General features: G+C 35.5%; 1 protein-coding gene across 3 annotated transcripts in view; it reads right to left on the bottom strand.

Annotated features, from left to right (window-relative positions):
- LOC123564727 (uncharacterized) overlaps positions 1–22737 on the bottom strand; it is a 32590-nt gene that overhangs the window by 2657 nt on the left and 7196 nt on the right. For all 3 annotated transcript variants that reach the window (XM_045358493.2, XM_045358492.2, XM_045358491.2), the window contains exons 3-5: positions 18130–18216; positions 10435–10521; positions 4786–4872 (exon numbers count right to left, since the gene is read on the bottom strand). In XM_045358493.2, the coding sequence (XP_045214428.2) occupies positions 4786–4872; positions 10435–10521; positions 18130–18184 (229 nt within the window). In that variant the 5' untranslated portion in view covers positions 18185–18216. The remainder of the gene's footprint in view (positions 1–4785; positions 4873–10434; positions 10522–18129; positions 18217–22737) is intronic.

The following is a 22737-nucleotide window of genomic DNA, read 5'->3' as shown; positions in this document are numbered from 1 at the left end:
ATATAAAATATAAGTTAATGTCTGGCGTATTCGTTATCAAAACTGCTTTGAAGTTTGCAAATGGAAAATGCTTTATAGCGTAGATTTTTATGATATTTTTTGCGAATGGAAACTGCTTTATAACGTGGATTTTAATGATTTTTTTTGCAGTTGTAAATCAACATATTGTCTTTATTTATAGTAAAATAAAATGCATTGCCGTGGTCAAATGTTTGGGATTTGCCTACGATTAAAAAAAAAGTGTGGCATTGGTCTGCTGATGCGTCAAGTGTGGTGTGCTGTGTGTTGTGTGATTGTCACCTTCCGCTTTCAGCCTCCACCGCTGGCTAGCCTTCTGGTGAATAAGGAGCCGAGTGCGTAAGTCTTTCCTGCCAGTAAATAGCCTCTATGCAGATAAGCCCTTTTGCAGTGTCTCCCAGTTGGCGCCACACGGTAACTGAGCACCTTGCGGCCTCAGGCAGAACTGCAAGGGACTCGGAGGAGGTCTGCCCCCAGACATGTGGCATGCCAGGCCCACCGGTGTGTGGACACGCCCTGATGCCTATGAACAGACCCCTAGCTATGGGACAAATAGTTCCTGTGTTCCCAGGATAGGGTTTTAACTCGGAACTAAGGGTGAGGTAACCCCGAAAGAAAGAAACCTAGAGAGTTGAAGACAGAGGTGCTGGGCCATTGGCATTCTCTTAACGAACCACAGCACCATGCAATATCGCTATGACTACACATCCATCCGGTATTCAACAATGTAGTGCTGAATCTCTGAGGTCCCTCCAGGGGGATTCAGTGCCTCGACAGAGTCCACCCACAGCTACTGGGGGTCCCTCCTTCAATCCACAACATGCAAAGAGAAGGAGGACCATACCAAGAAGAAGAATCATTCCGCATCAGTCTTTCAGGCTGATGCATTGGAATGCAGAGGGTGTCATTAACAAGAAAGCTGAACTTGAGCATATCCTCCATGAGAAAGACATCAATGTTTGTTGCATTCAAGAAACTCAGCCAGAAAAATCCTTCAAAGTCAGAGGATACCAGTGTTTTCGCTGTAACAGAATTGGCAGACGAAAAGGGGGCATCATAACATTGGTCAGGAACAACATCAGCGCTGTCCAGACCAACACGCATATGGATGACTCCGAGTTCCAAGTTCTGAGCCTCAGAAAGAACGAGTTCAACTTGAAACTTGTGAATATATACTCTCCAAGTGGCAAAGCTCTGTCCCTTGACAAAGTTACAACTGATGAAACCAGGTTCATCATTGTAGGAGACTTTAACAGTCACTCACAAAGCTGGGGATATGACCACCTGGATAAACGTGGAGAGGAAGTGGAAACCTGACAAGATGATAACAAGCTAAACCTCATCAACAAGCCATATGATCCCCCAACTTTGTTCTCCAGAAGCTGGCGAACAACATCAACCCCTGACTTCACCTAACATCCCCAGATGGAACTACAAGAAGGGTGGACGTTTTACCAAAGTCTGAGTGATGAGCTCTGTAAAGACATCAGAGTGGAAGGTAGAGACATCAACCGGGTTGTCAAAGACTTCAACGCCAGTATACTTAAGGCTGCTTACAGCGCCATTCCAAGGGGAGCAAGAAAGGACTATAAGCCCTACTGGAGTGATGAGTTGGAGAATCTACAGGCAAAGTTATCAGAAGCCAGGAAGCAGAAAGCAATCCCTCAAAAGAAAGTAACCTCTCTTTACAGCGAGCCAAGGCCAAATTCCTCAGGCACAAACGGGAAGCACAGAGGAAGAGCTGGAGAAACAAAACAGCCTCGCTCAACCTAGAGCGAGATGGCCAAAAGCTGTGGAGATTGACGAGACAGCTGAACGATGAAGAAACAGGAAGAGGCTCAGTAACTTTGGAAGAGAATGTTGAACTGTTGGCGGGTAAACAAGCGGCAAATACTTTTGCCTCTAACTACAAAGATGTTTCCAACATCCCCATCAACAGGGAACGGCAAAGGGAAAGGCAGACAAGCCAAGTGACACCAGAATGCATGAAGCAGAGTCTTATACTGCATGAGCTACAGACAGCTCTTACGCAGTTGACAAAGGAGTCTCCTGGACCAGATGGAGTCACAAATGAAATGCTGACCCATCTAGGCACTGCAGCAATTTGCAAACTCCTGGAAATTTACAACTACAGCTGGACACAAGGACTGCTTCCACAGATATGGAAAGAGGCAGTCATGATCCCCATCACAAGAAAGGGAAGGATCCAAAGAAGGCTGCAAGCTATCGCCCAATCAGCCTAACCAGCTGTGTTGGAAAGACCATGGAGAGGATTGTGAATGCACGCCTGAAGTGGTACATGGAGACTAACAACCTATTCGCAACGCAACAAGCTGGCTTCAGACAGTTCCGCTCCACTGAGGACCAGACCACTTATCTATCGCAAGAGATAGAGGACGCCTTCCAAGAGCAGAAAGTCGTGCTTACAGCATGGATTGATCTGCAGAGAGCGTTCGACAAAGTCTGGACTGATGGACTCCTCGTCAAACTGATGAGGACTGAAGTAGGAGGTCACACGCTGAGGTGGATTAAGTCATACCTCCACAACAGGAGAGCAAGAGTCAGTTTAGAACATGCCAGCAGTAGGAAGTTTCTGTTGCGTCATGGTGTCCCACAAGGCGGAGTCTTATCCCCTACACTCTTCCTGGTTTTCATCAATGATCTGGTGTCTGAACTACCGAAAGGAGTTAAGGCTGCACTCTACGCTGACAATCTAGTGTTATGGTGTAAGGAAGAACATGCCACTACAGCCACATACAGGATGCAAGAAGCCATCAACAAGCTTTCAGCTTGGGCTGAAGATTGGTGTGTATCAATCAATACAGAGAATTCGTCCACCACAGTATTCTCCCTGTCGTCAAAGTAGAGGGCGGGTAAAATCAAGATTGGAAATCATTCGCTGATTGAAGCAGACGAGGCAAAATACCTTGCAGTGACCTTTGACAAACGGCTAACCTGGAAGCCCCACATTAGTCAAGCAGAAGGGAAGGCCCGTAGGAAGCTTGCCATGATGAGCAAACTTGCTGGAACAACGTGGGGAGCAAATGAGCAAATACTCAAGACAGTATATCAGGGAACAGTGAGACCCCATTTAGAGTATAGCTCAACTGCCAGGTCCACTACTGCCAAAACTAACCAATAGGCTTTAGACAAGGTTCAGAACCAAGCAATGTGGATCATGACAGGTGCTACAAAGTCTACACCAATCTCCTTCGTGGAGCAGCCATGTCTTTTACAAGACAGGAGACATGCAAAAGTCCTGCTTCAAGCAGAGAAGTTCAGGTCTTTTCAAGACCATCCCATGGAAGCCAAGCTAGATGGCTACACCAAAAATCGGCTCAAACGTAGCAGCTTCGTTCATGAGGCAAAGAAACTCGACCGAGAGTTCAAAACTGAGCTGAACATACCAACGACTCCCCTAGGTAGTGAAGACATTATAAACACTAGCGAATGATCTGTCCTCAGTGACTGTGAGACTTGCTGTTCATCATCTTGACCGCGGGAAGCAAGAGGATGAAGGCATTTTGAAGAGCCTCACACTTGCTATAATTAATGAAGACTATCCTCCGGAATCATGGACTCATGTCTATACAGGCGGATCAGCCACATGCGCCGTCAAAGATGGAGGAGCAGGAGTTTTCATTCAATACCCATCTGGCAAGGGGAGAAACACTACATGCAGCCACAGGAAAACACTGCAGCAATTACAAGGCAGAGACTGAAGCACTCATGAAGGCCGTCTCAATGGTTGAAGACTCGGCAGAAGAAAGCTCCACAGTCGTCTTTCTTACAGATGCACTGTCTGTCATGGAAGCTCTGATCAACAATAAAGCTCCGCAGATAGCCAGGAGAATGCAGAGCCTGAGTATAACCTGCAAAGTAGCACTTCAGTGGATTCCATCCCATTGTGGACTTGCAGGCAATGAAGAGGCAGACAAACTGGATAACTAGGAGCTCAGTCAGAACAACCAACAGAACCTGTGAGTTACAAGAAGAAAGTCACCATCATCAAGGCACTAATGAGACCAAAGATGGTGGAAGATGATTTTCATCTCCTTGATCGGTCTGAACAAGTGATGATGGTCAGGCTCCGCTCAGGGCACAACAAGCTCAATGCTCACATGCATGTACAAGAAATACAGACTGGCATCATCGCCAACTTGTCCTTATGGTGAGGAAGATCAGACTGCGGAGCATATACTTCAGAGATGTAAAAGGCATGACCAGGAGCGAGCTGCGACTTGGCCGATAGATACCTCATTCCACCAGAAACTGTATGGAGGCATTGAGGATCTGCGGCAAACCACAAGTTTCATCGAGGCTACTGGTCTGACTGTGTAGTCGCGTTCGAGAAGAAGAAGAAGAAAATTTTTTGCAAAATTTCAAGCGGATTTGAAGACACATTTGAAATTATTTCACCTGACGAGTGTCATCTTTTTTGTTTACATGTTTTATCTGTAGAAAGAAAACAAGTTGATATTTAAACGTAAGATTATTTTTTCTTTCCGTATGCCGGGCCTATGCTTTATTCTAATAACGTTACGCCAAGACTTCAGGTTTATGAAACATATAGAGCTACATGGTAAAGAGCTTAAATGGTAAGTCCAACAAGAAAAGCTTATAATAATAAAAATTTTAACTACACATTCAAAACTGCAGTACTTAAATATATTTCCATTTAAGCTACGTGAAAACTCAAAACCAGAACGCATGTGTCTATGTTCAAATAAAAATAAATGCAATTTAAGAAGAGACATTTTAACATACCAGTTTTGGTGCCACCTAAACTTAATTTGATTAGTTTGTTGCTAATACCACATATCCACTCAGGCTTTCGTTTCCTGACATCAACATCTGAAAATTAAAAAGAAAACAACCTTTCAGCAGCATTTATACGACTGTTTGCTCTTAATATCCTCGCTTGTTATCTTAAGCTCACGTAAGCACAATGGACTAAAAAGTGAGCTGTTACAATACCAGAGTGTCTGTCCATCAGCCGTCAATAAATTTTTGTTAACCCTTTAGAGGTAATAATATGCTCAAACACAACGAAACTTGATTGGTAAAACCACGAAGGATTTTGATACTGTGTCATCTGTGGTTACAATCATAGAAAAACGTTTGCGATCTGAATTATATGAAACATGGCTCGATCTTTATCGTTATAAAACTCTAAACTCGATATAAAACTAGATTAAATTAAAAAGCAGACACCATATCCAAGGGGTGATTAAACAATACCCAAAGCTATGAAAGCGGGAGTATTGGAATCACCCAGGCCGAAATGTCTATCTTGAGATGGACTTATTTTGCACCAAAGATTATAGTGCACAATAGGACCAAGTATCAAAAGCTTAATTTGAATATCGTTTAGAATAAAAAACAAAACTGCATTATAACTCTTGCAGGAATTATAGCATACATGTGAAGTATCATAGTTATATTCCAATATCTTACAAAATAAAACAGTTTTTAGCTCTCCTGAAAAATTTGAAAAACCCGAGTTGAACTTGTTTTGCGCTGAGGCCTCGATATAGGATCATGAACTAGATCATTAGGTCATGTCATAAACACATTGTTAGTTCTGTAGAGACCTAATTTCCTACAGGAACTATATCGTTTGTACGTTTGTCTTTAAAAAGGCATGTGAAATCAAAAAAAATATTGTTAAAACTCTTGAGGCCAAATCTTCAAACTGATCATTATGAAACCTAGTCACATGGTTTGCCTTTAAAATCTGGGGTAAACCATTTGAACATGCCAGGGGTCATAGTGTTTTGCTCGACCAATATAAAACGTTCTAGAATATTTGTTTGAATAGGGTCAACTAAAGTCTGAATCTGGAATATCTAATCACTTTGTCAAGTAATAGAAAAACCTTGTTAAACTTTAAAAGCTAGATGTTTATTCCATCTATAAGAAAATTGACGAAATGTTTGTTTTTGTGATTCCTAGGTCAAATTTGAAACTAGGTTATTTGGATTCATAAAATAGATCATAATGGTAAGTCGTAAAATAAACTTTATGTCACACAAGAGTAGCATTTGCTACCTGATGCACATAATGCGATCTTTTAACAAACTGTGTCATATATAAAATCTACATCCCCAGGTCGAATCATTGACTACTAAAGCATTCGATACACATTAGTTAATTAGGACATACTTCTATCTACAGCCCCCTCCCCCCAAATCCCCAAAAAAGAAAAACAAAACAAAAACAAGGAGCAATGATGGTCTGAACAATTTCTTACTGGTGCAGTTATTTGATGGTAATAAATGTGCACGGCTAGTATAGAAAGTAATACTATGTGGTGACTTTTGTTGAAATGGATGCTGTTGTTTAAACAGTTTTTATTCGATGATCTTTAATTGAATGAAATGTAACAATGTTTAATGTTTCTGTAATTTTTAATGTTTACATAACTGTTAAAAAGGCATAGCTGACCAGATATAAAAAAAACTGAAAAGCAGTTGTAAGTAAACTTAATCATTTAATGATAAAATGAAATGTTTGTAAACGACAACAAAATACTATTTTTACAATACGTTTTATACTTTGCCATTTGTAATTCATGGTTTTGGAAATGTTGTGCTGCTTTATGTGTAGCTTCTTAACTATACAGGTCTATGAACAAGACTTTAAATACTTTGCTAAATTTTACTTTCGTAATTAAGAGTTGGTTTCGAAATATGATAGAAATTTAAAGACACTTCTGCGAGAAGGTATATCAAAACCCGATTATCATCTGGATGTAGTCAACAAACTTCGTTAGATTTTGGGTCATGGCAATTTTCCAGTTGTATTTAGAAAAGATTAAAAGAGGTTATGACCCATCTGTTTTGAGATACACCGCATGTTTGGTGTTCAGTTATTTTACAGTTAGACGCTACCCTTCCCTCTTTGGTTGAGTCTGACGTAACAGGTGGAGGACTCTATAGGTGCACAATATACCAGTTAAAGCCCCCTCAGTGGTGGTTTTACCACTGTCCGTTCCAAGGCGGTGCCCATCTGTGTTTCTTTTATTTGTTCGTTTTGTATTGTGAGTTTGTTTTGTGTTGGTCGTATGCGCGTCCGCATGCTTGGTTAATGTTTGGGGAGGCTGTGGTTTCAGAACTTGATAATATATCCTTGTTTGAATGTAACCGGCTACATAAATAAGGCTTGGAAATGTCTCTCCTTGGGCCCATAAAATTACATTGAATATAGTGAATTTCAGTCAGTGTCTGCCTCTATGAGTAAACTTCTTATATCTCATTTTAGGTCAAATGTTGTTATTGAATTGCAGCTTTGGAATGGTGAAAAAAGTATAGGGATACCCGGAACATTCTATGAGACATCAGCTTATTTGTTAAGAATGTGTTGCCATGGATCGTGAAAATGTCTTTACAATCTTGAAATGTTATGTTCTCTGTGCAATTTCAAGTATCTATAGCTGCCTAGTTATATATATGATTCTGAAATTTGCAATTTAATAAAGTAAGTACTAGTGTGAATTTTATCACTGAATTCAAAGCACACTTTAATACGGTTGTCTTTGAATGTAAATAGAAAGCCAATGGGTCGGTTATGCCTATATAAAAAGTTTTGTCTGAAAGGGTATTTGAGAAAGGTATTGACACCTCATGGGTCAACGAATGTTTAAAGGAGGTCCTACAGAGTCGCTTCTTATGTATATGCAAATTAATAGCACAGTTTGGCATAAAAAGGGTTTCTTTTGAATTGTAAATTACCTGAAATAACTGATACAGATAAAAAGTTTTTTTTTTAAATAATGATTCTGCTAAATATTGTAACAGAATCAAAGCTTCCAAGGTTGTTCAGTACATAATTACAGACATTTTTGAGAAGTTAGTAGATACTTTCAGACAATATCAAGACAAGGGGTGCTCATACTTTGCATTCAGGTGATTTCAAATAACCCAAGAGATATTTCTAATTTTAGTGTCACCTTTGAGTCAGAATGTTTTCAGTGAGCAGTATCATAAGGAGGGACAAATTATTGAATGAATACAGTGTTGTTCTTAAATAAATCTTTTATTTATGTCTCAGTACATACTTGAGCGGTTATGGTTCTTTGAAGACTTTTGGGGAAGTTTGTAGGAAAACCATGTACTGACAGTGCCAGAGCGTATATTGATGAAGCAAAGTAGAGGTATGAAACCAAAAAACCCCATACTTATAGACAGGGATAACTAAAACATTGCTCCTACAAACTTCAACATTATAATATTTATTATATCATATGGAAACATTTTCGCTTTTCCTTGTAACAATGGAAGTCTTTCGGGCACCATTTTTTAAAAATTGTATTCTTTTTATATGTGATTTCTTTTATTTTTTTCATATATTTTTACTGATTCAGTTGCTCAAAAGATCAACAGAGCGCAAGATTGATATTAAGATATTTGTAAGCTTGCTGTGTAAAATATAACAGTACATGTGAGGACAAATAAAGTTTGTATTTTGGTATCAACAAAAATATAGCCCCAGAATAACTTATTATAAACAAGGGTTTGTTTGTGTGGATCAGTTTAAAGTTATGTTACAAAATACAGCTAATGTAATTGTATTTTGCAAGTGATCTGACTCAAGTTTCATTATGTATGCATTCTGGGATTAAATAATAGTCTGTTGTGTGCCGTTGTGTTAGATAGAGCAGGAGAAGTATCTATCATTTAAACAAATATTTCTTGATAAGTTGATATATGTCTAATTTTCTTTCCAGCTTATTTTCAGTGTTGTTGTTAGTCAGTTTATCAGAACATTCCGAAACTGTGTCAAGGAGAAATTAGAAGTGAATTACCTCTCTTAATTGTTTTGTTTTTATTTCATATGTCAGCTTTTAACTGTTTCATTAAGGTAGTTTGGTCTATACAATATAGATTTAATGCAAGAGTAGTTTGATAGGCATTCTATTAATTATAGCTTTCCTTACATTTGTGTGAAAACAACTTAAACATGGCACTCTAGAGATGTTTGGTAGCAATAATTTATGTGCAAATACAGCATAGCAAATTTGATATTCTGGGCAAAGTAATGTTTCCCCTTATTTACAGATGCATCATTTATACATGTTTTTGTCTGTAATGGAAAAAGAAGCTTGTATGTGGCTAAAACCTGATGAAAAATTGCAGTAGAGGTCTATATGAAAGACATTAAGTTCCAAAATACTATAATGATAGTGTCAGTAGAGTGTAATCTCTATCTTAAATATCAGCAATTGTTTCAATGCTTAAGACATTTTCAGTAATCCCCTTGGATAAAAAAATGTTTTGACATTGCAGAAGAACATTGTTTTGCGATAGGTTTTGCGATAGTATGAAAGCAGTACCCTGCTTCAGCATTGATGCTCAACAGATATGTAAGTAGTATTTGTTTAAAGGAGATTATATTCATACAACACAAAAGAAGTGTTATACATATTGCATCAACATTGACTTCCCAATAGACGTACAGTTTTATTTCATACTGTTAGTTCAACCAACACGCTATACATGAAATGAAATAAGAGGTTTGGATTTTATATGAGGGTAAAAGTAATAAATTTGTTACTTTGGTCAGTATTTACTTTAAAATTATAACTGCTGAAGTACATGTATATAAAAATTATATTCTCTTCAAGTCAGAAGTTGTTACTAAATAGCGGTTTTGAATTGATTGAAACAAGTGTAGGGAACCTCCTAAGATTCAATGAGACAAAAGCTGATTGCTTAAAATGTATTGCCTTGGGTCGTAAAACTATCTTTAAAATCTCAAAATATAATGTTTTCTATGCACTTGGAAGTACTTTGCAGCTGCTTTGCTACATATATTATTCTGAAATTTGCAATATAGTAGGAATTTCATCACAATGGAGGATAGTTGCCTTTGAATGGAAATGCAAACAATGTATCGGTTATGTAAATTTAAAAAGGGTATTTTGTTTCTGTAATACTACAGAGTCATTTCTTTAAAGGTACGTCTATTGGGAAATCAACAGCAAAGTTTGACCTAAAAATATAATCTTGATGAAGCTTTGGAAAATTCATATCACACTGGTTTGACGTACGATTTAGGTATATCTTATAAAAACGTTTTCTGGGATATTAATTAAGCTACTAGAGCACAAGTTTCCATATGCTTGCTGTCGAAAAATTAATTGTCTTTTTAATGTTAAGGCTTAATGTTTAGAACGTAGCTTTCCCTGTTTGATATTCATCCTTGTTTTTATATACTTCTGTTTAAAGCTTTGATATCTGACCCACTGAACTTTCTTCTAAGTGTATAGTTTAATCCGTATTTAGACAATTATAGTCATATGATTTAGTCAGTTATTAGCTACATGAACAACGAAGTGTAATCAGTTACAGAATTGCTTATTAAATTTTATCTGGAAACTGACAAAGAATGAGTCAATAAAATTTTTAGACATACCAATATCGTCATAATCTTCACCTAATTTCGTTTTCTTACTTTCTCGGCTAGGCACTCCCTCATATGTCCGCTTTCTTGTAGTATCATCTGAAATGAAAATGTTAAATAAGCAGTCGTTGTACGCATTTGATCAGTATTGTCATTATCTCTGAAAAATATATTTAGTTCTTATAGTATCATCTAATTTTTATATTCTTGTTGATATGTTCTAAAATGTACAGTTTTTTTAACTTTGTCATCTTTTAAATATCGAAGATGTTTATTGTGAATTTTAATAAAATAGCTGTTAATTTAGTTTAGATCTACTTAGAAGATAAAAGGAAACATTCAATTATTAAGTAATGTTGATATAAAATGATTTAACATCCTTATATTGTCTTAAACTAGGAATTTTAGCTTAAATGATATATAATTCAGAGAAACATAATTCCGTTTAAAGCCTTTTGGTTCAAGTTAGTGGGCATTAGTCTACATCAATGCTTGACAGCTATGAACTTGACGGCAAAGTTGGTAACAACAACTCGCTATACTGTGTTCTTACTGTAATCTCAGGGAGGCAAATGGTTAATTTGTTACACAGTCTAACAATGTAGTTTAATGTACCAATCCTTAAATAAATAGAAATAAGACATATTTTACAACAAAGAAGTACATACAAAAGGTAGCCATATATATATGTTAGAATTAAATCATATCTTTCGCAGTCATTACTTTTTCAATATATGTGATTATTATTTTTCCCCCCACTGAGAGAGACATATTGTTTTTGCCCTGTCCGTCCGTCCTTCAGTCCTTCCGTCCGTCCGTCACACTTCATTTCCGATCAATAACTGGAGAACCATTTGACCTAGAACCTTCAAACTTCATTGGATGGCAGAACTTATGGAGTAGACGACCCTTATTGTTTTTGGGGTTACTCCATCAAAAGTCACAGGGGCCTGAACATGGAAAACCATTTCCGATCAATAACTTGATAACCACTTGATCCAGAATGTTGAAATAGTCATGCAGAATAAATGACTCCTATTGATTCTTGGGTCACCCAATCAAAGGTCAAGGTCACAGGGACCTGAACATGGAAAACCATTTCCAATCAATAACTTGAGAACCACTTAACCAAGAGTGTTGAAACTTCATAGGATGATTGGTCATGCAGAGTAAATGACCCTTATTGGTTTTGGGGTCACTCTGGTAAAGGTCAAGGTCATAGAGGCCTGAACATGGAAAACAGTTGCCGATCAATAACTTGAGAACCACTTAACCCAGAATATTGAAACTTCATAGGATGATTGATCATGCAGAGTAAATGACCTCTATTGATTTTGGGGTCAGTCTATTAAAGGTCAAGGTCACATGGGCCTGAAAATGGAAAACCATTTCCGGTCAGTAACTTGAGAACCACTTGACCCAGAATGTTGAAATGTCGTAGGATGATTGGACATGCAGTGTAAATGACCCCTTTTGATTTTGAAGTCATTCAATTTAAGGTCGAGGTTGCAGTGAACAGAACACGGAATCCATTTCCAGTCAGTAACTTGAGAACCACATAACCCGGAATTTTGAAACTTCATAGGGTGATAGGACTTACAGAGTAGATGGCCCCTATTGTTTTTGGGTTCACTCTGTTAAAGGTCAAGGCCATAGAGGCCTGAAAATGGAAAACTGTTTCCAATTCATAACTTGAGAACCACTGAAAATCCTTTTCAATCAATAACTTGAGAATCACTTGACCCAGAATGTTGAAACTTAATAGGATGATTGGACATGCAGAATAGATGACCCCTACTGAGTTTGGGGTCACTTGATCATAGGTCAAGGTCACAGGGGCCTGAAAATGGAAAACCGTTTCCAATTCATAACTTGAGAACCACTAGGCCCAGAATGTGGAAACCTAGTGGGATGATTGGACATGCAAAGTAAATGATCCCAATTGCAGCCAACCCTCAGTGTCTTTTTGACTTTTGCTCCTGTCCACTACTGACTTCTTGCCTATACGACTATCCATTGGGGAAGACATGCGCTTTTCTACAAACATCTTCTAGTTTTATTCAAATTCTGATCAATAATGACATACTCAGTGCAGCTGGTATTTGATTTTGTAAAATAATGTGATACCAATTTATTTTCTTGTACAAGATTTTATGCAAGAAAAACTACCCATAGATTATTGTAACCCATGACGACGTTGATATAAGTAATTGAGCTATAGACTTTTTTTTATTAAAGCAAGGCAGTGGTTAATAAAATCAACCGGTGTACATCGTTGGAAAGAAAGTCAGGTCCCTTTTGGCCTTAACATACTTGCAGATGTTATTTTGTGTATATCAAATATATAATTATAACATTTATACTACGTGTTTTCTTCTCTTGCGATCTGTGTTATGACATTGTATGGGGCTCCTTGGCCGAGTGGTTTAGGTCGCTGACTTGCCCTCACCAGTGTGGGTTCAAGTCACACTCGGTGCGTGGACTTCGTCATGTAAAGAAGCGATCCAGCATACGGAATGCCGATGGTTCAACCCAGGTGCCCATCTGTAACGAAATAATGCACGGAGGGGGGCACATGGGGTCTGCACCATCAAAATTGGAAAGTCGCTATATGATCTACGATTGTATCGTTGTGACTTTACCCCCCCCCCCCCCCCCCCCCAATCTAAAGAAAGATGATGTAATTGCTTAACAGTAGTTGGAACGTGACCGTCACGGAAGTTTTAAACAAATGCATTAGTATTTGACGATAGTAAGCAAAATAAATCAGAAACAGAACTCATAATAATTATTATCAGTTTGAAAAGTCTACATAACTGAAACATTTTAAATCAATACTTGTTACATGACCGGAAATTGTAACACGTTCACACCTGAGGCGGCCATCTTCCCTTTTGTGCTTTGGTTTCCCATCATAATTTATTTTCGGCGAGCTGTGATTGATTCACAGCGGAGCTGATTATAATACAGGGAACAATTGTCACTTTCCTTTCTCATATTTATACTACATGTCTGGTTAATATTTACTTAATTTAGAATTTAAAACGACTGACTAGAATGTTTATATTTTGCTTGAGGTGATATCAGTTTCTTCTCTGTTTGACAATACAACGGTACTACAATACTATATTTTGTCGAAACTAGGTAAACAAATCGGCACAATGTTGATGTAGCTCTAGAAAGTTATGCTTTGAATTATGCTTACAGGAACCGATCGGGAGAATCTTTGATACGATTTCATATTGGTAATACAGAGACCGTAGGTCAAATGAAGTTATTGAACTGCGGCTTTGGAATGGTTGAAAAAATTTAGGGATACCTTGAGCATTCAACGAGACATCAGCTGATTTGTTAAAAATGTGTTGCCTTGGATCATGAAAATGTCTTTACAATCTTTGAAATGTTATGTTCTCTGTGCAATCTGAAGTATTTTATAGCTGCCTGGTTATATATATATGATTCTGAAATTTGCAAAATAATCAAGTAAGTGCTAGTGGAAATTCTATCACTAAATTTAAAGCACAATTTAATGCCGCTGTCTTTGAATTTAAATAGAAAGACAAATGATCGGTAATAACTATATAAAAAGTTGGTGTGTGTCAGTGTGTGTGTGTGTGTGTGTGTGTAAGGATATTTGAGAAAGGAATTGACACCTCATGGGTCAACGAATGTTTAATGGGGGTTCCTATGGAGCCGCTTCCAATATATCAATATATACGCAAATCAATAGCTGAATTTGACATAAAGGGGGTTCCATTTGAATTGCGAATTAACTGAAATAACTGATACAGATGGAGAAGTTTTGTTTTTAAATGATGCTTCTGCTGGAAATTTTAACAGAGTCAAAGATTCCAAGGTTGTATAGTGCTATTATTACAGAAATTTAGAAAAGCAAGTAGATACGTTCAGACAATATCAGGACAAGGGGTGCTCATACTTTGCATTCAGGTGATTTCATGTAATCCAAGTGATATTTCTACTTTTTAGCATTACCTTTCAGTCAGAATTTTCTCGGGACATACTTGACCGGTTATGGTTCTTTGAAGACTTTTGGAAAAGTTTGTAGGAAAACCATATACTGGCAGTGCCAAAGCGGTTACTGGTGAAGCAAAATAGAGGTATGTCACAAAAAATACATACTTTTAGACAGGTATAACTAAAACTTTGCTCCTGCAAACATCAGCATTATATATAGAAACATTTTCGCTTTTTCATGAAACAATGAAAGTCTGTAGGGCACCATTTTTGTCAATTATATTTTTTCATGTGACCATAGAACTTTTTTTTTATTTATTTAATATTTGTTTTAATTTTCAGTTGCTCAAAAGCTCAACTGAGTTCAAGAATAACATTACATTAGTTGTGAGCTTGCTGTGTAAAATATAACAGTACATGTAAGGACAAATAAGGTTTGTATTTTAGTATAAATAAGAAAAACATAGCTCTAGAATTACTTCTTCAGAACAACGGTTTGTTTGTGTGGTTCAGTTTGAAGTTATGTTACAAAATATAGCTATTGTACTTGTATTTTGCAAGTGTTTAGTCTCAAGTTGCATCATGTATGCATTCTGGGGATTAAAGAATAGTCAGTTGTGTACTGATTTGTTGGAAAGAGCTGGAGAAGTACTTATTATTTGAGAGGTCATTATATCATTAATTTGATAAAAGAAACGTCAAACTTTTGGTAAGCAATTATAAAACACAAAATAAAACTGTGATATCATATTTTTCTAGGGTGTCTCAAGTAAACCGAATGCTTATTACAACATTGAAAAATTAGGGTCGAGTCCTGTGGGATTGATTTAAATTTTGCCCCATTCATTCAAAAATAACCTTAGGGCAGAAATAAAACCTACCTCCACTTCTTCCACAATATGTAGTCTAAAGAGCACTGTGAAATCATTTTTATTCGCGTAGGACGAATTTTCGCGTATTTCGCGCTAGAACCGATGCGCGAATTTAAGACCGCGCTATTATTATTTTTTAATTTACTTTTTCATTTATAAATTGAAAATGCGCGAATTTAAGCCCGCGCGAAACAGTCCTTTTTCACGTTTGCGCGAAATTTCATGCCAGCGAATTTAAATTATTTCAAAGAATAGAGAACTTTTACCGCATGTAACTTAGTATTTTTAAAGATATATAACTCTGCCCCTTTCTGATTTCAAATTCACTTTGAACAGCAAGAACCCATTTATCAAATGAAAACAAATTAACTTTTGTACAATAAATCAATAATAATTCTTAAAAAAAGTAAAAACCTTCTAGAAAAAATGGCTATAAGAAAAAAATAGTACCAGTGGGGCTTGAACCCATGCCCTCTGAAAACATTATGTCAAAGTAGATTTATTGTAGGAAATGAATACTCTTCAAAAGGAAGTACACTATTACATGGGTCATACCTTAAAGGTCCATTACTAAAACCCGAACGAGTATTATATGAAAACCAGAGTTTGTAGCTGAGACGTCCATTTACTGAAAATATGGCCCACTGCATCAGTTCTGACCAAATAGTCATGAATATGTTCAAGAATAACTAACAAATAAACAAAAAATGTTGCCTATGTCAAACCGAAAGTATGCTTTCCGACTGCTTACGAACCCGTCGAGCATCTGCGGACTTTTTCGGAAGAATCCTCCAAAACGAGGCTTTAATTTATAAATAGATGCAAAATATATCATATGCCCAAACGATAACGTGATTTTTACAAACTTAGCACATGGAATTCAACAATTTTGTAACTCACAAAAACTTCATGAAAATCATTCTTATAATACAGGTAATATACAGCTATACTACAAGTTTTCATAAGGACAATTCAGGCCTTTCCCGAATAAAAGTGTTTTTACAACTTCGTCTGTGAACTTTTTCAGTTAATCTCTTTTCAGTATAATTTTAAGAAAATAAATGAGTAACTGTCTTACACTGCAGAAACAAAGTATGACTGAAATTTACCTAAATACACTTATTTATGTACACATGGCTACATTAATTTAATAAGATTTTAGACATTAAACACATTGTCTTTGCCTAATATATGTCACTGTCAATTTTAAATTTAAATTTTGTACATCTCATATTTTTCGTGCAAGTCGTGCATAATTACCATCATGGAAATACAGTTATTTTGTTGCGCGTCTTAAATGGATATTCGTTTGAAACAATTTTAAAATCACGTGATCCCGAAGAATTTCCGACCGATTACGGAAAAGCGATACACACGAAAGGACAAAATGACCCCCCATGTCAGTCTAAGAAAATACAGAAACAATCATTTGTTTCTCTGTACATGTGTTGATTTCAAGGGAATATTGCACGGCTATCGTAATGTTTAGTACTATATTTCAAAATGTGTAGTCTTTTTTTAAGATTTATGTCTATTCATTTGTCTTTATTTTGCACCTTTAAGACCTTTCTTACATTTGTGTAAAAATAACTTAAAACTTACACTCTTAGAGACGGTTGGCAGCCTTTATGTGCAAGTATAGCATAGCAAATTTGATATTCTTGGCAAGGTTATTTTTCCCCTTATTTACAGATGCATCATTTATACATGTTTTTGTCTGTAACGGAAAAAGCAGCTTATATCTTTGGCCCTGAAGCTAAAGACCGATGACAAATTGCAATAGAGGTTTATATGAAAGACATGTAAATACTCTAATGATAGTGTTAATAGTGTGTAATCTCTATCTTAAATATCAGCTATTGTTTATTTACTGTCTATTCAATGCTTAAATCACTTTCTGTAATCCCCTTGGATGAACGAAATGTGTTAGCAATGCAGCAAAACATTGTTTTTGCGATAGGTGGGCACAAAAGAAGCACCCTGCTGCTCAAAAATATATGTAAGTAGTATTTGTTTAAAGGGGACTAAGGGGACAGAAGAGGTGATATACATATTGCCTCAACATTGGCTCATGGTGGTCATTTAGATAAGAAAACAGTTTTATTTTCTACTTTCAGTACAGTCGGTTTAAGACACTCTGGCACGCTATACATGAAATGAAATTAGAGGCTTGGATTTTAGATGTGAGTAAAAATAATACATTTGTTACTTTGGTAAATATAAGCTGATAAAATGTAATGATATTAAAATATAATGATTTCTTTGCAATTTGAAAAACTTTACAGCTGCCTGACTATATATATGATTCTAAAGTATCCAATGTAGTAAAATAAGTATTAGTGGGAATTTCACCACAATGGAGGGTAGTTATCTTTGAATTGAAATACAAATAAATGTATTGGTTTTGCCCATATACAAAATGGGTACTTATGTCTGTAATAACACTTGAAGAGGAAAATGACACCTTAAGGGTCACTGAATGTTACTAGTGGGGTCTACAGAGTCATTGTTTTAAAGGTACGTCTACAAGGAAATCAATAGCAGAATAGCAGAGTCTTACCTAAAGGAAAATGTTTTAGAAAATTACTATCACATCGGTTTTATGTACGATTTAGTTATGTACTATAAAATGTTTTACAGGTTATGAATAAAGCAACCTTTCATATGCTTACTGTTGTCATATAAATTGTCTTTTTCATGTAAAGGCTTAGATATCCAGTTTAAGTCGTATTTAGACAATTCTAGTCATATGTCAGTTATTAGCTGCATTAACATTTAATGTAAACAATTAAAATCTTATTGATGAAACTTTGAAATTGGAAGCTGACGAACAATGAACCACTAAAATTTTTGGACATACCAACTTCGACATAATATTCTATCAATTTCGTTTTCTTATTTTCTCGGCTCGGCATTCCCTCATACTTCCGCTTTCTGGCAATATCATCTGAAATGAAAATGATAAATAAGCAATCATTGTTTGTATTTCATAAGTATTTTCATTTTCTTTGAAGAATATATTTAGTTCTTATAGTATCATTTAATTTTATATTATTGTTGAATTGTTTAGTTTCTAAACTTTGTCGTCTTTATCGAAAGAGGTTTATTGTGAACTTTAATTATATAAACAGGATTGTTAATTTAGTTTAGATCCACTTAGGAACATACAATTATTAAGCATTGTTGATATAAAATGATTTAACATCCCTGTTCCGGTAGGATTTACACATACTTCTTTTCTTTCTGTTTTATACTAAACCATTGAACATAAACACATCTCTTAATGTTTGATACTATCTGCCTTTCCTCACTTCAATATAATATATTTAAAATATAAAAATGTCGAATAGGTTTGTAACTTATAGTCAAAAATTAAATTGTTTGCTTAATTGGGATGGTCACAGGATGGTATCTTTTAAGAATGTATTCATATGCAAAATGTGAACTGCAAAATAACACTTCTTATATTGTTTTAAACTAGCAATATTAGTTTATATGATATATAATTCAGAAAACCATAAATCCGTTTAAAGTGTTTTGGTTCAAGTTAGTTGGCATTGGTCTACCTCGTTGCTTGACAGCTATGAACAAGACAGCAAAGTTGGTAACAACAACTCGTTTGTAATCTCTGAGAGGCAAATGGTTATAAGTTAAATTGCCTTACAATGTACCTATCCCCAGTCGTACAGAAATAAGGAATATTGTACCTCAAAGAAGAATTAGATGTTAATGTTCATATTAAATCATATATTTCGCAGCCATTTCTTTTTCAATATGTGTACGGACATTTATAAGATTGTTTTATTCAAATTTGGGTCAATACTGACATACTCTGTTCAGCTGGTTTTTGATGTTGTTAAATAATGTGTTACCAATTTATTTTCTTGTACAAGATATATGCAAGAAAAACTATCCATAGATTAGTGTAACCCATGACGACGTTTATATAACTAATTGAGCTATAGACTTGTTAAATTAAAGCAACGTAGTGTTAATAAAACCAGGAATAATTGTGTTGTGTTTGTTGAAAGGGAATGGCCAAAGTTTCCGGGAAACTAATGTCGGGTAGTGGAATAAAGTTTTGACACAGACATATGTGCACAAATGCATGGAACTTGAAAGAATGCAGATTTGAAAAAGTAAGGCAACCGGAGTATGTCATTGAAAAGAGTCAGGTCCCTTTTGGGTTTATCACACATGCATCATAATTGTGGAGATGTTAACTTGAGTATATCGAATATATATCATTTCTACTACGTGTTTTCTTCTCTTGCGATCAGAGGGGCCTCAGAGGCAGAGTAGTTAAGGTCGCCGACTTTGAATCACTTGCCCCTCATCGATGTTGGTTCGAACTTTAATCACCCCCTCCCCCCACCCCCACAAGAAATCTGTCTATGATGCAATTGATTAAATGTGGTTGGAACATGGTGGTCACGGAAGCTAAAACAAATGCGATGACATTTAGCGTTTAGTGATGGCAAGCAAATTACACCAGAAATATAACGCATATTTTCAGTTTGAAAAAATCTATATAGTTGAAACACTTTAAACCAGTTCATTGTTGACGGGAAAGTGAAACACGTTCACACATGAAGTGTCCATCTTCTCTTTTGTGTTTTGGTTTCCCATCTTAATTTATTTCCGGCGTGCTGTGATTGGTTCACAGCGGAGTTAATTATAATACAGGGAACAGTTGTCACTTTCTCATATTTATTCTAAATAATCATTACTGGCTAATATTTACTTAGTTTAAAGTTTTAAACGTAAACGATTGACTCGAATGTTTTCATCTTGCTTGAGTTGTTACCAGTTTCTCTTCACTGTATGATGATACAATGATAACACGATTCTATATTTTGTCGAAATTGGACTAACTAGTCAAACAAGGTTGTAGAAAGTTATCCTTTGAATTATGCTTGTATACTGGTAATATTCCTACAAATATATCACTTACCTTCTTGGCAACGACCGACTGTGTTGAAAGCAATCTTTTATAGTCATTAACTCCAAGTAACACACATATTTACCTTTAAATAAATAAATCGAAAACGATATCTGTTTTTGAATTTTGATTTGATTGAAATTTAATACGGACACACTCAATACCTGAGCTATAATTAAGACAAAAAAAATAATAAAGTCCCTTTTCACTAACAGACAACGAAACTGTTCTTTTTCATTCATTGAAACGCTGTACTTATTGATGAAAAAAGCCTTACTATACAAGTAAAGTTTATAATGTGCGCTGCAAAAGTAAGTTTTAATCTTAACAAAATCTAAAATATAGATTTTGTGATAAGATGAACAGTTTTATTAAACGTAAGATGAATACAAGTCTTTTACGTTATCTGGATTCCAAGTGCTTAATAAATTGCAAACACAATCTAATCAATCCGCTCCGAGTCGCTTTATCATAAAAGGTAATATATTACATAAAAAGAGAATTAAATCTCCCAGTGTTTTATTTGATACCATTGAAACAAAACTCAAATATGTTTTGTGGATAAGAGGGCATGTAATGTTTGAAACCTTATACCCCATCTATAAAATATATCACTTTCTAAAATATACTCTTTTTACAAATTTAAAGTGAAAACAGGTGCGGGTATCACATAAGATACTGTTTAAATTTTGTATTTCAGACATGATATCTGTCGTTACATTCAAGTGGCGTGATAAAACATTTCTGATACTGTTATGTTTTATTTTCTTATGTATTTGGATATTTGTTGCATTCATGGAGATTTACCGGTATTTGAAAGCATGTAAGACAATGTAAGACCCTGTCAAATATTTGAGGATATTTCTAACTGCCACGAGTAAACTGTTTTTTTTTTGCAAAATAAATACTGTGTGTTTTCTGTTACAAAATAAAACACCTGTTATCCTGACACTTTAAGTTGAAAATATGAGTTGAAAGTACTGATTGTGATTTATTAAAAAACAAGTTTCAATTTATTTTCACTTCACTGCCGCCCGCTGACCTTGTCCAACGTAATTACGAAAGAAAATAAAACAGTACAATAGAGATTTTATTCTGTCGGTTTTATCCTTCTATCTATGCATTTTTCTACACCTTTTACCAGCACGTACATGTTCCACTTATATCTTGTGGTAAAACATTTATCATTAAACAGAAAATATACTGAACAGCAAAAGAAACTATCCAGATGTATAACTGGGGACTCTTTCAACAAAACATTTTTATTTATTATTTTGACTTGTTTGCTTCATACCATATTACATTTGAAGAACTTCACGTGTCAACTTTTAAAAATCGATCAACCGTGAAGGCAGTAGTCCCACAATAGCCGTTTTGCTTGAACTTAACATGCGCGTGTAATTAACGATTTTCTTTTGAAATTTTATTGTCACTGGAAACATTGATGATTGACTCACTTGAAAAATGATAAAAGAGATTGTTGGCTGTATGGCACGACTGAATCAAATTCAGCGCGAGAACGCAATTGGGACGTTACAATGCAACTGACGCGCAGAAGATATAGCCAGAATTTCGTGCTTTTGTGGGACTACTTACTTCATGGTTGATCGATTTTTTTAATTTAACACGTTAAGTTCTTAAAGTGTAATGTGGTATGAAGAAAACAGGTCAAATTTATAAATTTAAGGTTTTTTATTGAAAATACCCCAGTTATACATCTGGATAGTTTCTTTTGCTGTTCAGTATATATAATTAAGTATTATCATACCTTCTACTGATTATAGCAAAACACTTCTAATCTATAACTAGCTTAGTATTTTTGGTCAGCCTCAAGTTCCACGAAAGAGAGGGTGTGTATCTGCCAGTGTTACTTCCAGTGTCAGTACTAGTGAATGTTGTAAAGATAGAACATTTGATATGAGAGACATTCAGAATCATCAGAAGTCAATGTTTCCCAGAAATATGTCTAGAAATGAAATGTGACACATTATGCTATTATTAATAACTTCTATAGTTTAGATAAGTGGATAATTTACAAAGATGCAGGCGAAAAATGCCTTAATGTATGTTAATAAAAATCAAATAGCCTTCTTTCGCTTAATATTGCTGTTTGGAAATTGTAATGAGATAATGCATTTACCTATCGATAAATCGATGTATTTCCGACCACTAAGAAGAAGTAATTAAACCAAAATAACAAAAGTTAAATGAATAAAGCGACATCAATATCATTTCTTTATTCAATCCCAAGGGAAACATATTTGGGATCAAGTATAGTATAAGCAAAAATAATTCTGGTGTAATAAATGAGTAATTTGGTAACTGAATTGACTATATACTTCAGAATACAAATAAATCTTATAGCCCTAATTCCTAATACTTATTGTTTCAAGTAAAAAAGTAATTCGGGAGTAATGAATAAAATCTAAAGACATTAATCTGTGAATATAATGGCGTTCAAAGTATTTGAGTATACATGTTGTTGTTTCGGATTTGAATTTGCCATCCGATCAACATCAAATATAC

This window comes from Mercenaria mercenaria, chromosome 2, assembly GCF_021730395.1.
Source record: "Mercenaria mercenaria strain notata chromosome 2, MADL_Memer_1, whole genome shotgun sequence".
NCBI lineage: Eukaryota > Metazoa > Mollusca > Bivalvia > Venerida > Veneridae > Mercenaria > Mercenaria mercenaria.
The sequence above is the reverse complement of the archived record's forward strand: the minus strand, read 5'-3'. Positions and strand labels throughout refer to the sequence as shown.